Raw genomic sequence first — 24,169 nt, forward strand, 5'->3', positions numbered from 1 at the left:
AAACTTTGGTTTTGAGCTCAAAAGCTTCAAAACAATAAGAAAACTCATCAAAACTTTGAAAGATTTGAAGAAAACATGAAAATCACCCAAGGAAGATCATGGTCTCGCATGTGTCTGTGAAAATGGAAGAAATCTTATCCATTCACCGACCTAGGGCCTTTTATAGGTGGCTGGCCAGACCACCTTCGGCGGCCTAACGTGATTCCAAACTCATGCATGTTCGGCGGCCGAACTTCACCTTCGGCAGTCGAACCTGGCATTTCTTCCTTGGTGCTTTTCTTTCAAAAACTCATTTCCTTTTACACATAAAACATGAAAACATACGAAAAGTCTTTAGAAAAACAACTCTTCTACCCTTCTAGAGGGTTCCGACATCCTGGATTCCACCGGACAGTAGAATTCCGATGCCAGACTCTAGCCGGGTATTACAGAAGGTCTGACTTTGGTGGTCTGCTCTTTTAGAATGTCTTTGGTGCTCTTCCTTTTGAAAGGTCTTACTTTAATAGTCTTTCTTTGAAATGTCTAATTTTGGTAGTCTACTCTTTTGGAAGATATGGCCTTGGCGGTCTTTCTTTTGGAAGATCTAACCTTAGTGTTTTTTCCTTGAAAGTTCTGACTTTGGTGGTTTGCTTTTTTGGAATGTTTGAACTTGGTGGTTTTTCTTTTGGGATGTCTTACATTAGTAGTCTTCCTTTGAAAGATCTAACTCTAGTGGTCTGCTTTTTTAGAAGGTATGGCATTGGTGGTCTTCCTTTTGGAAGATCTAACCTTAGTATTTTTCACTTGTAAGGTCTGACCTTGGTAGTATGCTCTTTTGGAAGGCCAGATATTGGTGGTCTTTCTTTTGAAAGGTCTGACATTGCTGGTCTTCCTTTTGGAAGGTCTGCCTTGGTAGTCTTACCTTCCGGCTCTACCTTTCCAATCTGACTTTAGTGGTCTACCCTTCCGATCTAACCTTAGTAGTATGTCCTTCTAGGTATTATCCTTCCGGCCTGATCTTAGTAGTCTGCCTTCCAACCTAATCTTAGTGGTTTGCCCCTTGTGATCTTCCTTCTGAGAAGTTTGACCTTAGTAGTTTCTTTTTTAAAGATCTGACTTTGATGACCTTCTCTTATAGAAGGTCTGACATTGGTGGTCTTCCTTTTAGAATATCTACCCTTAGTGTTCTTCCTTTAAAAAGTCTGACCTTGGTAGTCTCCTATTTTGAAAGGTCGGACTTTGGTGGCCTTCCTTTTGAAAGGGTCTAGCTTTACTGGTCTTTCTTTTGGAAGGTCTAACCTTGGTAGTTTACCCTTCTGGCTTTGCCTTTCCGACCTGACCTTTATAGTCCTGACCTAAGTGGTATGCCCTTCTAATTCTTGTCCTTCTGGCTTTGTTCTTCCAATCTGACCTTAGTGGTCTTCTTTTTCAAATGTCTGACTTTAGTGGTCTACTCTTTTAGAAGGTTTAATCTTGATGATCTTCCTTTTGGAAGGTTTAATATTAGTGTTCTTCTTTTGGAAGGTCTGACTTTGGTGGTATACTCTTTTGGAAGGTTTGACCTTGGTGGTCTTTCTTTTGGAAGGTGTAACCTTAGTGTTCTTCCTTTGAAAAGTCTAATTTTGATGGTCTGCACTTTTAGAAGGTCTAATCTTGGTGGTCTTTATTTTGGAAGGTCTAATCTTAGTGTTCTTCCTTTGAAAAGTTTGACCTTAGTAGTACCTTCTTTTGGAAGGTCAGACTTTGATGGTTTTCTTTTTGAAAGGTCTGACCTTGATAGTCTTTTTTTGAAAAGGTCTGACTTTGCTGGTCTTCTTTTTGAAAGGTTTGACTTTGCTGGTATTCCTTTTGAAAGGTTTGACTTTGCTGGTATTCCTTTTGAAAGGTTTGACTTTGCTGGTATTCCTTTTAAAAGGTTTGCCTTAGTAGTCCGCGTTTTCGACCCTTCCGACCTGACCTTAGTGGTATGTTCATCTAGGTCTGATAAGGAGACGATGGCGTTTTATGAGGATGGGAGTATGCTGGTAAGCACAGTAGCACACGTAGATAGAAAGTCAATATTGTAAGTACTGAAAAAATGGAAAAAACCATATAAGTGGGGCAGCAGAATGAGATTATATATAAGGGTATGGACGCAATTTTAGAAATTGTACAGAAAAGCAATAAATACAATTAGTTAAAAGTAAAAAAAGCCATGGAGAGAGAATATGTCTTGAAGAGAAGAATAGAATAAAAATAAACATTTGCAAAATAAAATTAATACTATTCATATGGTATTAAAAATTGTAACTGAGTTTTATTCTCTATATATTTATAAATTGATAATTGATTTTTTTTAATTTTTAAAGTAAAAATATAAGTTTTTTTAGGATTCTCTCTATCCTTTGTAGAGAGAGCACCTCTTTCTTCTTCTTTTTTTTTCTTTAATTTTTTGAGCGACATGCTCTTTTTTTTTTTTTTCCGTTTTATCGATTCCCTTGAAAAAAAGAAAAGGACCTCCTAGCCCAACAATGGATCTTCTCTCCCCACTATTGGGCCGAGTGTGCATAGATTTTTTTTTCTTTTTGGTTGATCTTGCATATTGCAGATTTACCCTTTTTTTCGAGGCTTCCATCACAGCTAAAGTACTAAAGGATGTGGAATATCTTATTTGTTACGATGGAGTTTTCAAAGATTTAGTTGGCTCCAGTGCACTTTGATGGTTTTCTTTTTGAAAGGTCTGACCTTGATAGTCTTTTTTTGAAAAGGTCTGACTTTGCTGGTCTTCTTTTTGAAAGGTTTGACTTTGCTGGTATTCCTTTTGAAAGATTTGACTTTGCTGGTATTCCTTTTAAAAGGTTTGCCTTAGTAGTCCGCGTTTTCGACCCTTCCGACCTGACCTTAGTGGTATGTTCATCTAGGTCTGATAAGGAGACGATGGCGTTTTATGAGGATGGGAGTATGCTGGTAAGCACAGTAGCACACGTAGATAGAAAGTCAATATTGTAAGTACCGAAAAAATGGAAAAAACCATATAAGTGGGGCAGCAGAATGAGATTATATATAAGGGTATGGACGCAATTTTAGAAATTGTACAGAAAAGCAATAAATACAATTAGTTAAAAGTAAAAAAAGCCATGAAGAGAGAATATGTCTTGAAGAGAAGAATAGAATAAAAATAAACATTTGCAAAATAAAATTAATACTATTCATATGGTATTAAAAATTGTAACTGAGTTTTATTCTCTATATATTTATAAATTGATAATTGATTTTTTTTAATTTTTAAAGTAAAAATATAAGTTTTTTTAAGATTCTCTCTATTCTTTGTAGAGAGAGCACCTCTTTCTTCTTCTTTTTTTTTCTTTAATTTTTTGAGCGACATGCTCTTTTTTGTTTTTCCGTTTTATCGATTCCCTTGAAAAAAAGAAAAAGGACCTCCTAGCCCAACAGTGGATCTTCTCTCCCCACTATTGGGCCGAGTGTGCATAGATTTTTTTTTCTTTTTGGTTGATCTTGTATATTGCAGATTTACCCTTTTTTTCGAGGCTTCCATCACAGCTAAAGTACTAAAGGATGTGAAATATCTTATTTGTTACGATGGAGTTTTCAAAGATTTAGTTGGCTCCAGTGCATTTCTACTTTCATCGGTTGACTCAGTTGTCAAGGCTCTGTTTTGGGCACTCTATATAGCTTGGTGATGCTCCTTCCATGTGAAACATGCTTCGGTAGTCTTGACTCTTTACAAGCTAGTAGTTGGACGGAGATGTCTTGCATGTGGGTTGTTCCATACTCTTCCGCTTGTACTCAGCTAGATTTAGTATTTTTTTTTTATGAACATATTCAGTATTTCATTAACCTTGATGCCTTTTTCTTCATCCGCTTTAGTTTTTCTTTAGACTTGTGTGCTTCCATACTTGTTTGTGTTATTGTATGGGCTTTGTATTAGAGGGGTTTGCTTGGAAGTTTTGTTGGAGATTGTGTATGGGACTGGCTTTTGTTCTTACCGACGATGAACAGCGGTGCTACCTAATTTGTTTTGAAGACTAATGTCTCTTGTTGGGCTGTGATTACAATTCTCTCTCCTATCTCTTTATCCTTTGATCTCTTGATGTTTCTAGAGCTTTATTATAAGATGTATTAATGTTTCTAGAGCTCTATTATAAATTGTGTTGGGTTTGGTATTTTTTATAAATGGATAATCAATATCCTTTAATAAAAAAAAAAGATAAATGATTTTTTTAGAGTATATAAATTAATAAAATGTTATTTTATAAAAATTTAAACTCCATTTCATAATATTTCAAGTAGAGTTAATAATAAATCAAATTATTTTTAAATTTTTCATGTTATTTTATTTTTATAAATTTAAATATTTAATAGAATGGTATAGACATTGAAATATATATTAGACTTTTTTTATTGCATAAAATAAATATTGAATTTTATATCCATTTAGAATAGAATTAATGAGTAAAGTTAATGTGTTTCTTATAAAAATCTTAGCCATTCATTACTTTTGAATTTCATATCGATTTCAAATAGAAATAATGTATTTTTTTTTGTAAGTATTTAGATATTTTTTCTTTTGACCTACGTGTTTTTCAAAGTAAGTTAGGTTATTTAATATGGTATCGGAGTTTGTCACCAAATTTCAACCTCTTAAATTAATTTTTTAAAATAAATTAGATCATATCAAAATTTAACAATAAATCTATATGCAAAATGTGAATTGACTTTTATTTCTAATAAACAGTTTTCTTTATTTATTGATAAAATCATAACTTATTCACTGTTATAAAATTAATTGTTTAAAGCGACCTATTTTAATTAAGTAATATTAAAATTATTTTCATATCCATATAATTTAATTTTCCCCTATATAATTAACAATTCTCTTAAAATATCATTTTAGCCATTGCAATTTACAATTTGGAGTGATTTTAATACCAGAACTAAAAAGACATAATCAATATATTTTTTTTTAGTAGGATACAGCGATAATTAGCAACTATTTAAGTTAAGAAAATTATTGCCTAAATTAGATTTATGAAAATAACTTTGCACACACCCAAAAAAAGAACACTAGGATCATAAGAGGCTTATGGGCTATAGAAGGAAGGGCCACATTTGCATTTCCATCCCTCAGGCTCATAATTTGCATAATTGACACCCAAATGACTATGGGTCTTGCTAGTTGTGGGCACTTGGATTGCTTGGCATGGCCTACAGCCAAAGCACTTGTGTTCACAGCTTGGTGGACTTGACCCAATTTTGTTCAACCCTTTTGTGCATGCATCTTCATTTAATCCTCCCCCTTCTTCTCCCATGCTTTTAGAATCCTGCAAAAGTGGATTGAACATCTCTTCAATTTAACATCTTATTTTGGGCTTAACATCTTCTAAAGAGAGAGAGAGGGAGAGAGAGATTACTTGTTTAGAACCCATCTGGGTGCCTAAGTTTGAGCTCAAAATAACTTGCGGAGATTGACTCTGGCCTGTGATATGATCATCCATTTTTGTCTGTTAGTACTTGAATTGGTAAATTTGCAAGCTGGAGAGAGAGAGAGAGAGAGAGAGAGAGAAGGTCCTAGGAAAATGGTCACTAAAGCTAAATTGAAAAACAGCAGTCAATAGAAACTTTTACACTGAGAAAGTCTACTGGAAAAATAGTTTTCTGGGAAAATGGATTTCTTTTGTCTTTTGCTTGCTGATTATGTATCACGAAAGTTTCATTGTGATAACAGTAACAAAAGAAAAAGGGTTCACAAGACCAATGAATTTGAAATCCAAAGAAATGATGTTAAAAAATTGTTGAAAAAGAAATTGCAACTAGAAAGAGAATGTTAAATAGGCTATTAAAAAGAGTTCTAAAAGGGAAGAGAAGTAGCTAACCTGGTTGATCTACAGCAACACCATTATTAGGTGCAAAGGGTCTGCTTGTCCCAGAAACAAAACTCATTATTTGCAGTGCTAATACAAAACAACAAAGTCTTGCCTCCATGTGCTTAATTAGAATCTCTAGTGATGATGGTGACTATGATGACAATTTGTTTGAGAGAGAAAGAGGGAAGCTTTTGATTCACTCACAAACTTTAGGTGGCTCTGCATGATCTCTACTGGGATATATGGAGATGGAAAAATCTTAACAAATTCATCTCCATTTCCCAAAAAGCAACCCACAGAACCTCCAAAATTTTCTTGGATTTCTCCTTTTCTCTTCTTAAATTGCAGTGGTAGAGCTACTGATATTGCTTCACAAACAAGTGATTCTATTTTCTCATCAGTTAGTGAGAATACCTGTAAGTTTCTTTTCACTTGACAACTCACTTGAGAAACCTCATCCTCAATCTGTTTTCTATGTCTTTCCTCTTCTACCCATTGATTTCTTTACCTTCCAACACAAGCCAAACCTCTCTATACTTTCCTTTTTCTTTCTTCTCTCTCTCAAAATCAGCCTAAACAACAATTTAGAAGATTGTTCATTTTCACAAAATAACAGCTCCTAATTTGGGGGTCTGGGAAATCTGTAGGGACCCCATAAATCACTGACAATAATACAAAAGAAAATCTTAGCTACCCCGTAGGCTGCAGAGCAGAGCCCTTCTTTTTTTTCTTTTTCTTTTCTTTTTTTTTTTGTTTTTGTTTCCCCTCATAGTTTCAATCCCATAAAAGGCAGAAAACAAATCCAGTGGCAGAGACCCTTTCACATTAAAAAAATTAAAAAGGCATCAGTGTCTCAGACATGCAGGACTGCTAAGGATCTTTAATGAGTTAGTTAATAAATTTAAATAAGGAGAGTTAAGGTCAACCTTTCACAGGTTGGAAGGTGGGAAACATGGAGAGAAGGATGTGCCACTCTCCAATCTGGAAAATCCATTTGGACCATCAGCTATGATGATAATTAAATACGTTCTGTGGTCCTAGTTACCTTTCTGGTATCTCCAGATGTGCACATTCAATGAGGAACTTGATTCTACTCCATGACACACTATCAACAGTTTCATCTTTAAATTTACGAACTCAAGCATCTATGGCTACTAAACACCAGGTAGCAGCTAAGCAAGCATATAAACTTATTCAGTTTTGAGGTGTTTGAGGTGTGAGCTGTGTGTTTGTGTGTGATACTGATAGTCACTAACTGAGTATGTGTATATGAGAGAGAATTTTCCCAAATAAGGGACTTTGTGGGTTCATAAATGTTATAAAAGATTCGTGAAATATCAACAAGAGAAGTAAAAGAAAAGTGTATGTCTTTAATAATCTGCTATGCAATTTGGTCAAGGAAATACTCATTGATACTTGTGCTGATTTGAGTGATTTGATCATTCAATTTGCTGTACTCTCTCCATTCAGCACTTCTTTCTCCACCTATAAAGATTAGCAATGGTATGTTTCTCCATCAAAAAACAGTTAGTCGAATCAAAACTGGATGTTATTATTTTTTGCCTTTAATAAAATACACTGTAACTCTGTACCACTAAAACCTCAATAATGTTGATTCACTGTTATTTTTAGGTCACAGATTCAGACCTCATCAACAACATTCATGTAATGCAAGGAAAGTAATACATACAGGACCCATCTACAGGGTTTACATTTTGAAGAATTTCAGAGAAAAACATTTAAAGATAATACATAATGACAAGTGACCATTAACATATGGATTTTAGATAGGGCTAAATAGAAAAACTTAGGTGCTACAAGCTGTATTTTGGCTATTATCTACACATGTATAGATACAAATTCCATGTGCCTATATTGGTCAAATTGAACCAAGAAGCCTATCTGCTGCATATGGGCCATACCTGTACATGCAACCAATGTCATATCTCTCTTAAGCCTTTAATGCATCTATTTCAGAATAATTAATGATGATGCAACAATTATAACAACTTTTTATTAGCACATGATCATATCAGAAATCAACCATTTCCTCATTAATATAGACAACAAAATAAAGTGCGGGTTTGTGTACTGTTCCTACAAGAAATAAAATAGGGAGAGAGGTTGTTTCTCCATAGTTAAAAGTCTAAAAACAGTTTGCTCTGAAGTCCAGAACAGATATGTAATGCAATCTTTGTTCATGACATATGATTTCAGTGTTCTCAATCAGCAAAGGTAAACCATAATGTAGGAGATATTTGATAGTCTCATGTCTAGATATCATAGTAATTTGATAGTCACTGGCCACTGCCACTAAATATTTTCTTTCTCCAGTTTTTCTGAACTGCATATAAACCCTGGTTTATTCTTTAACTCTGGTTTATCAAGAATATGCAAGAAAAACACTTCAAATTGTTGATTCATTGCCAGAGATGGCTTAGAAGTTTTACCGTTCTAATACTCTATCCAAGAATTATCAGTATTTATCAACCATTAATATCTCTGCATCATCCAAAAATCTAAGTAATTGAACAATGTGCACGCCTTTTTTGCTAATTTCCTCACATTCAATCATATTGAGCTAATTGTGACAGATAAGGACTCTTGCATCCAGCAACAGTCAAAGGTGGCTAATTGAGCACAAACAGAAACTAATGCAATTCATAATAAAAGCAGCGCAACCTCAAACAGATTATTATTTGGCTTAAAGGTTTTAAACTTATTTAGCAAAGCTACACAGGTTCAACTAAAGGATAGCTCCATGTAGAGCACATTGATCACTCATGCCAAATAGAAATGTAATGAAGCCAACCATAGCCTGATTTGGTGTATTTGCAGCCCTGAGAAGGCCAATGCTTGTAGTGCCTTCAACATTTTATGAGTGTGAAATCAATTGACTACTCTTTGGATGAAAAGCCTGAATCCAAACGGCACTCTTTCTTTCAAATTACTAAATACAATCAAATTGCAAGATAGTGATTGCATATGTATGCTTTGAATTGAAATTGGAAAATTAACACCAAAAACAATAAAATGAAATAGAGTTTTTCAATTTCAAAGCAAACAATACAATAATGATACATGCTGCCATGTCCAAGTTCATCTAAATAACCAACTGTAGCAGACTTCCACCATTGAATCCCACAACAATCATACTTTCACAGACATACTTCACTTCCTCTCTAGGAAGATGACTTGTGTTTTTCATCCTTCTTTGGATGAATTGCTTCAACAATGGCCTCAAGTTCTTCCTTCACTCGTTCAAATACACCTGGTCCTTTGATTTCATCTGTGGAGGTATTCTCATCAATCTCATCACTTGTTCCATGCGTTTCTTTATGATGGCGAGGAATGTGAATTATTGACTCAATCTCTTCCTTGGCTCTTTCAAATATATTTGGAGATTTTCCATCTTTTTCTTCAATATCAAAAGTTCAAAACCAAACAAAGAAAGCACAAGCCTCAGTATTTTTGCTTCCGCAGTTCAAATTGCTTACAAATTAGAGTTCATATTACATGAAGGACATGGTTTTCATTCCTTCAGTGAAAGAAAAGATAGCAAAATTGCATCTTCAAACATAGAAAATATCGCCGATTCCGTATGATACTAAAGAGACTTTCATAGACAACCCAAAGAAAAAGAAAAAGAAAAACCCAAATCCATCATCCATCTTGATGGGTGAAAAAGTTTAAGCCTTTTAGCTGTACTGAATTTCAGAGCAGTGTCACTGCTCGAGGAGAAGAAATCTCCCCCGCCAAATTTCTTCCTTTGTTGGATGCAGCAACAGTAAATGAATCGACCCATATGAAGGATTATAGTAACTAAAGATAAAGGCTATCATCTATCCAAAGCTTATGAACAAATTTAGGAACATTACGTATCGAGAGATTAAAAGCAAGAACTAAACTACAATAGCTATCTTCAAGAGAATCAACACTATAGCAACAAGTGAATCATCTACAGACAAAACATTTAGATACCTGATGGGGACTTTGTTGAGTCTGGTTTTGATTCTGCCATTGAAATTTCTCAGCTAAGAAACTTTTCTTGTTTCTTTCTCTGTATCTGGACTCGATTAAGCTAATTAGCTTATCAACGTTAACCTGAACAGTGCCGTTGCTGGAACAAGCGTATCCAGGCCGTTTATGCAAGTGGGTCTGATGGCCATATGGAGAAATGGACGGTTCAGATGCTATCCATTCTCAAATTGCTTCTTTAACACATCAAGTGGGCCAGTGGGATGCTATGTGATGGTGATGGAAATGGGCCTCTAATTATGATTTTACAAAACTGAATTTCAAATTTTGAAGTTTAGAATTTTAAATTAATATGTGGTTTCAGATTTTTTTTTAAATTTTTAATTATGTATCAGAATTTTATTAGCAGGATGAATAAATCGAGTGTGTGAAATAATTTTTTAATATATACACTGAAAATTTAATTGTGAAGCTGATTGAATGTTTTTTGCAAGAAAGATATTTTATTTTTCTTATGAAACTCACTTAATTTACAAATTAATATAATAATTAATTAGTTTGTGATATCAGAATTATATGGTAGTTTCAAAATCCACCTTAGTTGTCAAAAATATTAATCCATGACTAATTTTCTACTCAAGCTGACCAAACATTTCGTTTAAGTGACAGTTAGTTATTTAGAGATTATATAGTGGGCAAGTAAAGGTAATTTTCACTTACTGAATTTTAATGACTGTTTTATTATAATAATTAAATTTTAATTTCTTTTTAAAAAGTTATTAACGTTTAAATATTTATCTAATATAATCGTTCCAATGAGTTTCCAATTTCAGATAAAACGTACCGTTTTATACTAAGAAACTTCCCAACCTTATCTCCTCTCTCTCTTGCTCAGCCATGGACAGCCCCAAAAATATACGCAGTCAAGCACCACTCTCTCTTCATGCAGTAGTGGAAGAAGAAACATCGCTTCCACCTCCCCTGAATTCGAGTTTTGGATGGTCTGTAATCTATCTTTTCTGAAACCTGATCTAGTATTCGCCGATGAACTCCTTGTTGACGACATCCTCCTTCCTCTCCATTTACTCCACCTCCAAAAACCACTACCCTTGGTTGGACCCACCAGATTCTCCAATCTCAATTTGCATCCTGATGCGGAGCCCTAAGTATCCCCTAGGGTTATAGAAGCAGAGTTGCTAATCCCTTTAATCGCTTCAAAGAGATAGAGAGATATCTTCAAGAAAGGTCACAAGAAAACTTCAACACCAAAGAATCAACCCCATAGAGTTTTCAAATCCACATTAGAGTTACAACTACATATTGGTCACATGCTTCTATTGCTTCCTTTAGACATTGTAACTGAGCCTTTTGCTTCATATGAGATGTGTGAGTGAAATGGATTAATTTTCTCTTCTTTAATTTTTTTTATTTCTTTTGAGATGTGTGAAATTTTTAAATTGAAATATGACACACGTGTATTTTATCGAAAAATTTATCGAAAAAACACTTGAGTAACTATTTTATATAAATATTTAAAAGTTAATGATTTTCTCAAAGCAAATTGAAATTCTCCAAATAAAAAGTGATTTAAATTTAGTGACCGTGAATAAAAATTACTCGAGAAAGCAATTAGTGATATACATTAATTATATAATTAAATTTAATCTTTTTACAATATTTTATAGTAATTTATAACATTATTATAAATATGATATCTTATAGATTTTTAATATTTTATATATTATCTTAATGTGTAATTTATGAATATATTATTTTGAATTACTTATTATTTTCACAATATATACAAAATAATATTTAAAAAAATCAGGGAACTTAAATTTATTATAGTAAATATCACCGGATAAGTTAATGCATGATAATCGGATTTTGGACATCCCAACTCGCACTAAAAAAGGTTAGATTTTGACTTTGTTGAGACCCAATATATACACTTCTTCGCATACAAATCCAAATTATACACTTCTTCGCATACAAATCCAAATTTCACTTTGATGAATAAGACTGAGCTTAAGCCTACGCACTAGAGGTCTGACCATATTTATTCCTTTGGCCACGTAGCTTGGGATCGTGTCCACATGATACTTGATGAAATTAAATAACTGACGATGAAAAAGGACATAGTATGTTCGTATATATGGTTAGCGTGACTGTGACATGTGGGTATAAATGCAGAATAGCAATTAAACGTCATTAAAGAAAAAAAGGTAAAGGGATAAAGAAAGTAAGAGAGATAAACCAAATCAAATTTATCAAAATACACCTTAAGTTTATCATTTACTGATATTAGAGCATCACTTATGTTTAGATTTTATTATTTATAGGGCTGTAATCGAACCGAGTCAATGCGAGTTTTAATAAGCTCAAGCTCGATTAGAAAATAAATTTAAAAACTCGAGTTTCATTTATAAGGTCAAACTCGATTCATAAAATAAATATTAAACTTGAACTCGATTCGTAATAAACTTGTTTATCACATTAATGAGCTAACTCAAACTCCATTTAAAAAGTTAGAATTTGAGCTCATTTAGTCTCGAAGCTTGATTATATTATAAACAAATTCGATATAATTTAAATTCATTTAAATTATAAATAAATTTAAATTAAAAATAAAATTTAAATTATGAGGTAAGACTTTTTAAATTATTATTTTTATTTAATTGAAATCTCTCAAATCCAAAACTAATGAAAAAAAATGGAGAAGAATTGTCTTTTTATAAAGAAATCATAATCCTCCATATCCCTTCAACTTTTGATGTGGGATTGGTGTTGGCGAACTCATGAACTTGTTCGCGAGCATGCTCATAAACTTGTTCGTGAGCCTATTCACGAGCTTGTTCGCGAGTCTATTCACGAGCTTGAAAATGAGTAGAGCTCACGAGGCTAAATGAGCCGAATACTGGTAAGTTCAAACTCGGTTCATTTATTAAACGATCATAAAAAATGAGCTCGAGTTCGGCTCGTTTAGAAAACGAATCGAGCCCGATCGAACTTTTATCGAATCGAGTCTCGAATAGCTCACGAACAGTTTGATTCGTTTACACCCCTAATTATTATAATCGCAGCAAATCAAAAGAATAAAATATAAAAAATGATATTCCCTCTATTTCATAATTTTTTTTTCGATTGTTTTAAAATTATTATTTATTTTTTTATATTATAATAATATAAATTGAACTATTATAATTATATTTAATGTTATTTTATTTTTAAGAAATTTTTTAAAATTATATCTTTTAATACTTAATAAAATTTAACGTATTAGGTGGTATAATTGAAATTCTAATAAAAAAATATATTTTTTAATATATATAAAAAAATTATAAAATAAAAAGAGTATACAGAAAAAATCACTAAATAAATTAAAAAAATGAATAAGTTTCAAAGAAGTCAGGATTTTAATTTCCGTCGCTTTCCAGGCAACATGGAGGACGTCAAAGAGAAAATTGAAGTAAATATGTTTTAGTATAACACGTCAAACGACGAGAAAATGTAGCGTATTAAGACCCAGAAGAAAAGAATGTGTTCATAGTTTAATTTGGCCATACATCAATTAAAAATCTACAATTAATTATTAAAGTATTACTTTGTACAGTACGTGTGAAACTCACCTTTTGAAGTAATTGACACTGCCAAACTTTCTTATGGTTTAGAGTTTGACTCTTTTTGTGGCTTCATCAACCCTAGTCCACGTTTTAGCTCAGATTCATATATATTAACTCTTGAATTTAGTAGGTTTAAATTGAAATTTAATTCAATAAATTTGTGATGCAATTCCAATTAGAGATTGACTTTAGTACTAATTTTGCATAGGCGAAATTGGTTATATTTTTTCAATGATGAGACCTAATTCACCCACATGAACTTCATATCCCTCAATCAATTTCATAATTTTATTACTATCACACCATAAAAACGAGAATTAATACCATATCAATGCTGTTAATGAATGGAGAATTGGGATTCGATTATTAATTAGTTATTTTATCTTGTACGTAATTTTTCTGGGAAGCTTCTTGGTTGAAAGACTCTCTCTGTGTCTCTCTTCATGGATAAACATGAAACACAATTTTCTAGGGGTGAGTAGTATTCGATTCAAATCGAAAAAATCGACTGAATCGAATCGATTTAAAAATTTGATTTGATTTTTTATACATTTCAGTTCAGTTCGGTTTTTAATTTTAGAAATTTTAATTATTTCGGTTCGGTTCGGTTTTGATCAGAAAAAAACTGAAAAAACCGAACCGAACCGATTAGTGATAATAATATATTTTTTCAATAATATAAAGAAATTAAATTATATTAAAATTAAAATATTTTAATTAAATTTTAAAATATTAAAAATAAAAAAATTATTAAAAATCAAAACCGATCAAACCGAACCGAATTAGACCGGTTCGGTTCGATTCGATTTCTGACCAAAATCGGTTCGATTCGGTTTTCATAAACACTAAAATTTCGGTTTTCGGTTTATTCAGTTCGGTTCGGTTCAAAACCGAACCGACCGAATGCTCACCCCTACAATCTTCAGTTACGTTATTATTTTTCCTTATTTTTGACTAATTCCTTGTTATCTTATTAACTCCATTTAATTCTTAATTTTTTGTTACTTGTTTTCCAATTTATGTTTATTGTCGGAATTACCTTAATTCATGATAATTAATAATAATAATAATATTATTATTATTAAATATCAAAACTTTGAACTCTTCAAGTTCAACCCCTCTCCCTCGTGCTACTCTACTTTTCAAGTCACACTTGGATACAAGATTTCCTCTGAGTATTTTCTTCTTCTTTTCCATTTTCTATTTACAGTCTTTGTCCAATACGTGTTTGAAGGTGACCCCATTCCCTAATTCACCTTCCTGCTATTATATAAACAAACGAAGAGGCCCCATTGATTACTCATTCTTCTCCATTGTAGTTATAATCAAAAGCTTTCTGGTTTCAGACACATTCTACTCACAGGTATGCATTTTATTATCTTTCTCACTTTCTTTTTAATCATTCTCCTGCATGCATGCACGAGAAGCTCTGTTATATATATATAGATATGCTCAGAAACTTGCTTGATGTATGTATATCAAGATGAATGGGGATGCCAATACAGGGGTTTGTTTTGAAATTTCAATTCAACATGCAATTTCATTTTTTGGGTTTTTAGAAAAATAAGTTTTTATATGGTAGAATTTAATCAATTATGGTCAAATCCAAAATGCTGACTAATTGACGTGCGGAGAGAGCTTCAACGGTAGAATATTTCAATATCATCAAGGAGTTGGTGATTAACCAACAAAACTGGTCAGATATGGTTTATGATTAATCTAACTATGTTTGAATATCCATGCATGCTTCTGTGTTGCATTATATATATTATATCATCTTGAAATAATGGAAATTTGTTTTTTCTCGTTCATCAGCAATCGACGGAGAAATGGTTACAGTCAGATCACCAGATCTCAAATCAAAAAATGGAGAAACGTTGAGAACTATAAGCTTCAAGAAAAGGGATTTGAACAATGTTGATGAATCTGATGGCTACACTAATGATCTGCTCATTCAAGAATCTTTATCCTTCAAGAAAATGAAGTCAACTGCGACCAATGTCCAAACAACATTTTCATTCAAGAATCTAAATCTCGATATTAAAGGCAATGAAAATAAATTGTATGCCGCAGTTTCTTCCGTAGAACCTGCCTACGCACCATCTCCAAGGCCAGCTACGGAGCTTGATGCAGCTGCAACTAAGTTGCAGAAGGCTTACAAGAGTTACCGGACTCGCAGGAACCTCGCTGACTGTGCGGTGGTTGTGGAAGAGCTATGGTTTGTTTTTATATTAATTATTATCAAGTACATCATTTGGGTTTGTGTCTTCAAGTTCTCTCATTGTGATTTTTCTGTACTGTAGGTGGAAGGCGTTGGACTTTGCAACCTTGCGGCGGAGTTCTATATCTTTCTTTGATTCTGACAGATCGGAAACTGCCGTTTCTCGGTGGGCACGAGCTAGGACCAGGGTAGCTAAGGTACTTGATCACATGTATACATTCGAACAATAAATAAATAATATTTTCGCTTAAAATCATAGTATATTTTCTATTTGACTCCATTAATCTGGATTATTGCAAATTGATTTGCATTGTGCAGTTTGCAAAGGGTTTGTCCAAGGATGAGAAGGCTCAACAGTTAGCTTTAAGACATTGGCTTGAAGCTGTAAGCCCAGTTAGAAACTAATCAATTTATGTATTTTAAAAATAATTTCAATATCATGGATCTAAAATTTTGCTTTGCTTATGTTTTTGAACAGATTGATCCAAGGCATCGATATGGTCACAATCTGCACTTGTACTATAATGTTTGGTTTGGTAGTGAAAGCTCACAGCCATTTTTCTACTGGTAATTAATTAAGAAAAGGTCGCTTTTTTATTTATTTTTGGGTTCTAGTGGTGTCGTAAATTAATTTCTTGGCAACTTCTTTGTGGAAATTAATTAATGAAGGCTGGACGTGGGAGATGGGAAAGAATTAAATATTGAGACATGTCCGAGGACTAAACTACAACGTCAATGCATCAAATATCTTGGTCCAGTAAGCACATTAATTATTTTATTTTTATAATTTTCATATCATGCATGGACTCATTCACATTTAAATTTAATAATAAAATTAGCAAAAATTAATGTATATTGAATTGCAGAAAGAAAGGGAGGCATATGAAGTGATAGTGGTGGATGGGAGGCTAGTTTACAAACAAAGTGGAAAACCAGTGGAAACTGTCGAAGGGACTAAGTGGATATTTGTTCTAAGTGCATCAAGGACCATGTACGTAGGCAAGAAGGAGAAAGGCTTGTTTCAGCACTCTAGTTTTCTAGCTGGTGGTGCTGCCATTGCTGCTGGGAGATTGATTGCACATGATGGGATTCTTGAGGTACCTAATAATAATAATCATATTGGTGCTAGAAAAACCAACTAAAATCCCCCTGACCTTTCTCTTGTCTCCTTCAGGCTGTATGGTCCTACAGTGGGCATTATCGCCCATCAGAAGAGAATTTCTTAGAGTTCATTGACTTCTTGGACGAGCACAATGTAAACTTAACAGATGTTAAAGTATGTATATGGCTATTATCACATTCGATCGTGGGAATTCTATGTAGATAATAAAATGTGTTTTTTTTTTTTTTATGTAGAAATGTCCCATGGACGATGACATCCCACCAACCAAAGAAGAAGATCAAAAGCACAAAGTAGAGAGCATGAAGGGTACCCTACAAATTGAAGATGTGAGTGCAAAAGGCGAAACAAATAAGGTCAATGCCAATTCAAATAGTAGTAAGGAAGCAAATGTGGACACAAAAGAAAGAAATGAAGATAATAAGGAGAGTCCCATAGCTAATAGTCCAAGTGCAGTTTTTGATCTGCACAAGCCATTGTCATGCAAATGGAGCACAGGGGCTGGACCTCGTATTGGCTGCGTTAGAGAATACCCTGCATGCCTACAATTACAGGCACTCGAACATGTGAATTTATCACCAAGGCCAAGGTTTGTGGCTGGATCTTTGGCCACATGTGGTCCAATCCCTTCACCAAGACCTAGCCCAAAAGTTCACCTGTCCCCAAGGCTTCCATATTTGGGGCTTACAAGCCCTAGAGTTCAAGCTCCTACTACTAAGTAGACATTCAAAACTCAACTCACATAGGCAAGTTTTTTAGGTTCAAGACATTGTGGCAGGTCTTTTGCCTTTAGGATGAGACTCTATTTCAAGGAAGGTAAACTCACAATAGATAATAATTGGACTAACCTCCAACACTGAGATTTTTACATTTTTTATGACCCTCATCATATGGGTCTTTTATTTATTTATTTATTTTTCTTACATGGTTTTGATCGCTATTGTACATTAAAACTTAAATTTAATAAAACTTCAGAGTAAGGTATTGAGTTTTGACCACATATACACAATGACTTCAGAAAAATTTAAAGGCAATTTGAATATTTTAAAAAAGTAAGATGATCAAAATTTAAATATTAATTTCTATAAAATAGACATGATTAGTAAATTACTAATCAATTGATTCAAAATTCTATATATTAATGAATTAAAATGAGAAAATAAAATTTATGTTTTTCTGTCTAAATAAAATTCTATATGTATATAATTTGGATGAAAAATTAAAAGCCCGATAGATAAGGACTTAATGCATTTGAAATTAAAAGTTCTATGATCGAAATTTTAAGTCAAGAATTTTTTTAAGCTAATTTGGCTATTTTTATCACGGTAAAAATAATAATTTTTTTAAAATTTAGTATAAATTGTACAATAAAATTAGTGTGATATATAATTTTTAAATCGAAAATGTGGAATTTAACTTAAATCTAAAAATATAAATCTTATACTTTTTAATTATTAAATCAAATCAAACTACCTACAATTATTATAAAATTATAAAAGTCCATTGGTTATTATAAACTTGACTTTGTTAACCACAAGCACAAAAAGTCCATATATCCGTTACGAAATCTTCCACCTTTTATTCAAAAGTTCAAATTTCAAACGGCTCTCTCCTCTAATAACACCTAACACCAACCGCTGAAACCCCAAAATCTCCAACCCAAAACTCTCATTCTCTAGTTAGCTTCTATTGCCAATTTCTGCTTCCAAAACCAGTTTTCTGAAATCCATTTCTGCTTTCAAGGATTGACGAGTGATCTGTTTCCACTAAATGGGCACTTCAGGAAAATGGCTCATGTCTCTAATCACTCTCAAAAAGCTTCCACCGACCGACTTTGTAATCTTCCCTTCACCACACTCATTTATTTTTGTTCTTCTCTGTGCTTAAATTTTCATTTCTCCCTCACACTCTTCACAGGGAAAACAGAGCGACAATAAGGGCAAGAAAAAATGGAGGTTATGGAGGAGCTCATCGGAGGGATCCATACCATCCTCATCGAAGGAATTGAAAAGGGTCCATGTAGCATCGTCGGAGTCTTCCCTTGTCCTTGATCATGAGTTCGCTGCGGCCATGGCTACTGTTGTCAGAGCTCCGCCGAGAGATTTCATGGTCGTCAAGCAAGAATGGGCTGCAATCCGGATTCAAACAGCTTTTCGGGGCTTGTTGGTAATTTGGGTTTCTTTTATTTGGCCATTCCTTGTTCTCTTTAACTTTGAAGTTAATGAATTGGTTTTTTGTCGGTATTTTGCAAGTTTGAAGCTAAGGTTTATTATCGTTTTAGGGTTTGTAGGTCTCTATTTGTAAATTTGTGCTCCAAGAAGTTCCAAAACTAATAGCATTTTAGCACCAGTTTTCAATTCTCTTCAGCTAATTTTGGGTGGTCCCTCAGTGCAGCTGAGCTCATTTGCTCTCTTGAATCGCCTAAATTTTGGTCGTTGTAGGAACTGTTCAGTAGTTGAATGCAGGCCATAGACTGCTAGGTCTTTTAATAGTTGAGTTCAATCATTTTCCAAAAGAACTGATAATTGGAAAAACAAGAAGATGAAAATTTAAGAACTAACAAGTCTTTGGATCGGAACAGATGATTACATTTAAAACTGCTAAGTACATCATTCTTCTGTTTCTTTTCGAAATAATTTCCTAATTTTCTTGAATCACCTTTTATAATGCTCATGCTCATGAATTAGGAAGCTAAGTTATAAAATTAGTACACCCTCAGAATTTAGTTGTTAAGGACTTGTTCAATTTGATTGCATATATGAAATGTCATGGCTACACTTCAGAATTCTTTTCTTGCAAGTGCCACTTTCTTTTGTTTGTGGGGATTTATGTTATTAATTTGCAGGCAAGACGGGCATTGAGGGCCTTGAAAGCAGTGGTGAGGATCCAAGCAATATTTCGTGGTCGGCAGGTCCGAAAGCAGGCTGCTGTAACACTGAGGTGCATGGAAGCCCTTGTCAGGGTTCAAGCTCGAATGAGAGCACAGGGAGCCAGAATGTCTTCAGAAGCACAAGCTTCGCAGAAATTATTGGATGAATACAACAATGTTGATCCCACCAAGCAGGCTGAGGTATTATAATCTGATACTCCAAAATCTATTCCAACTTTCATTGTCAGAATGTTCTTACATCATTGAAAAGGTGATGTTAGTCTGAATAATGCTCTCTCTCAAAATTGTCAGCAAGGATGGTGCGATAGTCTGGGAACTGTGGATGAAGTTAGAGCAAAGTTACAACTGAGGCAAGAAGGAGCCATCAAGAGGGAGAGAGCAATTGCATACGCCCTCTCTCAACAGGTAATGAAGTTCACAAGGCTCACAAGCTAGTTAAGATTGGAATATGTAAACTAGATAAACTTGCATAATAACTCAAGATAATGGTTAAGCTACAAGTGGTTTTGATGTTTTAGAGGTTTAGAATGCACCTTTTGTTCCTTGCTTTCAGCAATCAAGATCATGTGCAAGCCCAGCTAGAAGAACAAACAAGTCAGCATCAGCTATCAAGAATCAAAAGCTGGATAACAGCAGCCCTGGATGGAGCTGGCTAGAACGGTGGATGGCAGCCAAGCCATGGGAAAACCGACTGATGGAAGAAACTCATACTGTCTTATCAGAGACTTCATTTTCCAGGAAAAGTGAGGATAAAATTGCCAATATCTCTTCATATCCATCGATACATGACTCTGTAAAGGTGATAAGAAACAATGTCTCAACAAGAATTCTTGCTAAGCCTCCTGTGGTCGGTCAGCAGAGTACCCGCTCATCTTCTGCCCCAAGTTCTGAATCCCTGTACGATGAGAGCTCTGATTGCACTTCATCTACAAGTGTTTCTCCAATTCCATTGTCTAGCAACACCATCGTGGTGGACAAAGGAGAAGAGAGTTGTAACCGGAATCCGACTTACATGAATCTCACAGAGTCAACTAAGGCCAAGCAAAAAGGATGCAGGCATGTGATGGAGGATCAGTTTCATATGTTGTCAATGCCACTTTCCAATGGAGACGCCAAGGGCAGTGCTGGTTCCAATCCTTCATTTAAAGTATGCAGGGATCTTTACCCACCAATCCCTTTGGGTAGACATGATGAGCTGAGAAATCGGCGACACTAAGCTCGGATTGGGATAGTTCAGTGATGAGTTCAACTGCTTGTTGCCCTTGACGCCATTCAAGAAGTATCAAAACTAGTTGAGATATATACATATACTTGTAGTATAAATCTTTGGAATGATTGTGATTGTAGAATAGAAACCTGTTAATCAATTTGCATTATGTTTCAGTGAGTGTGTCTGCCAACATCTCATGGTGCCAAAATGTTCTGAAGCAGCTAGTAAAGTAAGATGTGGATTTTTCAAGTACTCGTAGTGAATTTGATGATGAATTGGTGTTTCACTGATACTATGTATGTCACAGTTATGATTCAATCAAGATTGAAGAGGGAACATCTGTTTTCTGAATAATGGAAACACTCAGTACATCTGCTAGGTTTGTGTGATATGAAATCATTATCTCGCACAGACAATGAGTATTAATGTTCTGCCATAGTCCTGCAATATTTGGGTGTTTTCCTACCTTTGTAACACACATTTGCTAGGAAATGCCCTTTCTCGCAGTTTAATGATGAGGTAAATTATACTTCCATGTCTGAAATTTTAATTTAATTAACGGATTAATTTTTATATTTTTTAAATTAAACGCTTCAATTATGAGTTTTAAATTCATACAAATTAAAAAACATTCCATCTATAATTTTATTAGTCTTTTATTAAAAGAATAATAAATATTTCAAATATCTTAAAAAATTTTTTTTTCTTCCCTCGTCAAAAAAAGCTAAGGCTAATTACTCTCCCTCAGCTAAGCCAATGTGGGTGACTTATTACTGAAGTATTTTAAGAAAAAAAAATAAAAATTAGTTGAGAATAATAAGCTGGATTTTAATTAATGTTATAATTGATATATTATCAGAAATTAGAGTGTTTTATTAAATGACAAATGAAGGACGAATAAGTTAAAATTTTGTTTAATTTGATGATAAGGCTACAATTGATGTGTAGTTTCTTTAATATCTTAATTTTAAAAGAACCCCGATGAAGACATTTTAACTTAACGGTAGTTGACGGATGGAAGGATTATAGTTTTGAATGGATGAATTATATAAAAATTTAAGTTTTTTATTTTAAAAATAGATATTGATCTATTAGATACCGATATATTAAGTTCATTAAATTTTAATAACTAAAGTATAATTTATCCAACTAGTAATAATATAAAAGATAAACGGTTGTTTAGTCTCTCTAATTTAATAAAATGTCTACTTTACTTTCTGTGTTTTTTTAAATCTACAATTTAATTCTTGATAATTAAAAAATTAAAATTTAGTTCCTACCATTAGAATTAAATTTAACTTGCCGTTAATTTTTATGAAAAGAACTAAAATGCTATTAGTTCCTAATGTTTGAATTAGAGAAAATCAGATGGACTAAACTGCTAAATGCTAAATTTATTGAATATTATAGAGTTGAGTTCATGATGAACAGTGAACACCATCATCGTGACTCAACTAACGACCAAGTCTGACGGTGGGCCACGTTGACTCGATATCATCGCGCAACGGTCAACGACATGGCTTAGTTAGGTATTGGTAGACACTGAAGGCCGACCAACTCTTGCTCTTTCGTCGGTGTCCATTCCATTTTCTTTGCCTATAAAAATCGAGAGAATATCAATTCCTCTCAATTCTGTCAATTACCATAACAGGCGTTCGTCCCGTGAGTCAACGACACTATCTCATATGGATACCATCGATGATAGGATACTACGGTGAAGAGATGTGCAAATCTCGAAATTGACAGCATTGTGAAGGCACGCATGATCTATCGAAATTGCACAATAGCCTTTTTCTGCGATCTCGAAATAACTAGATTCAGCCTACAATTACTATGCACGGGCTCTGCCTTCGCCGAAAATTGGCACACTTCGGCTGTTGGGTCTGTCGCGTTACTGGTTGCCGGTCAATGCTGGGCTTCTCGTGATGGCTGCGATGCCGAATCAACTGTGTAATATTTAATAAATTAACAGTTTAATTCATCTAGTTTTCTCTTTGCAGGCGGTAAAAATTAAAAATATTTTAATTTTTTTTTTTATAAAAATTAATAGTAAGTGATTGTAAGTATTAAATTATAATTTTTTTAATTATCAAAAATTAAATTATAAATTTTTAAAAACATAAAAACTAAAGTAGAAATTTCATTAAATATTAAACTACAGTTTACCCTAACATAAATTATGCATGTGGCAAGTTGTTTATAAAACTATTGGTTCTAGAAATAAGCAAGGAGAATCAGTTTCTCCAAAGAAAAAAAAGGTTTTGGCCAGGTTATGGGAGAAGAGACATTATAAAATATATTAATTATATGTACAACAATTTTATTATTTTGATATGTTGCACTGAATAAATTCTTGAAGCATATCATTAAATCAATGTGATTGGCTTGCTATGTTTGTAGATATAGATGAGGTGATGGAGATTTGTGTATAACCAACTTAGTTTCCTTGAATGTGATGCTATTTGTCAGATTTCTATATTCATTCTCAAGCCATATCTTCCATGGAAGCATTTTTCAATTTGAAATTTGATCCATCCTAATGCTGAACATCCTTGTCAAGGACCCCAGCTGCTTAATTACTGCCCACATAAAACAAATACTAATAATTTGTGGCAGAGTGTGGATCTCTTTTTACTAATTGCCACAAACCCATTAATCTTTCAATTAGTTTTCTCCAAATATCTAATTTAGTACAAAAAATTCAAACCCATTTCCTTAAAATGGGTAAATTAGATAAATTCTTTATTCTCTAAGGATTGATCATAAATTTTCTTTTTGGCAGTACAATAAACTTTACTACACTTCGTAACATTTGTATTATTATGCTCTTAAGCCAAATTATTACGCACTTAAGCTTGAAAAATGATTATGCTGAAAGTAATATGATTAAACATGATATTCTGAAATCCAGAAAATAGGGTTTACAGTGTGAGTGGAAGCTTAATGACATTTCTCCTCTTTTATTCTTTTTCCTTTTGTCTGCTAGTCACGTCTAACGGTCTCTCTGTTATAATGCCATCTGTTATAATGCCATCTGTCTTTGTCACTCAAGTCTGTACGTACGAATGTGTCAGATCCGCTCTTTACGCCAGGCGACCATTTAATTTTTCCGGCACGTATGTGGGTAAGACTGCGAAATGACTGGGCCAGCTGCTCCCCTTCACGTCACATCATCGGGCTAGATCATTTCCCATTGGTTTTGAGCCTGCGAATGATCCGGCCTGTCCCGCGCATCTGGACTGAGGTTTGAGACATTGAACCAGTCAACTGAAAAGAAGACTTTA

General features: G+C 33.7%; 4 protein-coding genes across 4 annotated transcripts; 2 read left to right on the forward strand and 2 right to left on the reverse strand.

Moving 5' to 3' along the window:
* Window positions 1–4,978: 4,978 nt before the first annotated feature.
* On the reverse strand, window positions 4,979–8,319 carry LOC110626346. Its single transcript, XM_021772184.2, has 3 exons — window positions 5,853–8,319; window positions 5,391–5,455; window positions 4,979–5,300 (listed from the first exon to the last, which is right to left on the reverse strand). Exons 1-3 carry the CDS (start codon window positions 5,959–5,961, stop codon window positions 5,061–5,063), a joined length of 414 nt encoding a protein of 137 aa, XP_021627876.1. The 5' UTR covers window positions 5,962–8,319; the 3' UTR covers window positions 4,979–5,060.
* A 553-nt stretch (window positions 8,320–8,872) lies between these two features.
* Window positions 8,873–10,105, reverse strand: LOC110625903. Its single transcript, XM_021771594.2, has 2 exons — window positions 9,825–10,105; window positions 8,873–9,261 (listed from the first exon to the last, which is right to left on the reverse strand). Exons 1-2 carry the CDS (start codon window positions 9,862–9,864, stop codon window positions 9,026–9,028), a joined length of 276 nt encoding a protein of 91 aa, XP_021627286.1. The 5' UTR covers window positions 9,865–10,105; the 3' UTR covers window positions 8,873–9,025.
* A 5,168-nt stretch (window positions 10,106–15,273) lies between these two features.
* On the forward strand, window positions 15,274–17,648 carry LOC110625902 (IQ domain-containing protein IQM1). The gene is made up of 8 exons (XM_021771593.2): window positions 15,274–15,662; window positions 15,748–15,862; window positions 15,984–16,049; window positions 16,144–16,232; window positions 16,335–16,422; window positions 16,532–16,762; window positions 16,840–16,941; window positions 17,022–17,648. Exons 1-8 carry the CDS (start codon window positions 15,274–15,276, stop codon window positions 17,505–17,507), a joined length of 1,566 nt encoding a protein of 521 aa, XP_021627285.1. The 3' UTR covers window positions 17,508–17,648.
* Window positions 17,649–18,357: 709 nt separating this feature from the next.
* Window positions 18,358–21,175, forward strand: LOC110626203 (protein IQ-DOMAIN 6). The gene is made up of 5 exons (XM_021771986.2): window positions 18,358–18,621; window positions 18,703–18,951; window positions 19,631–19,855; window positions 19,967–20,080; window positions 20,229–21,175. Exons 1-5 carry the CDS (start codon window positions 18,556–18,558, stop codon window positions 20,889–20,891), a joined length of 1,317 nt encoding a protein of 438 aa, XP_021627678.1. The 5' UTR covers window positions 18,358–18,555; the 3' UTR covers window positions 20,892–21,175.
* The last annotated feature ends 2,994 nt before the right edge of the window (window positions 21,176–24,169 follow it).

Source organism: Manihot esculenta, chromosome 11, assembly GCF_001659605.2.
Source record: "Manihot esculenta cultivar AM560-2 chromosome 11, M.esculenta_v8, whole genome shotgun sequence".
In the NCBI taxonomy this organism is placed as follows: Eukaryota; Viridiplantae; Streptophyta; class Magnoliopsida; order Malpighiales; family Euphorbiaceae; genus Manihot; species Manihot esculenta.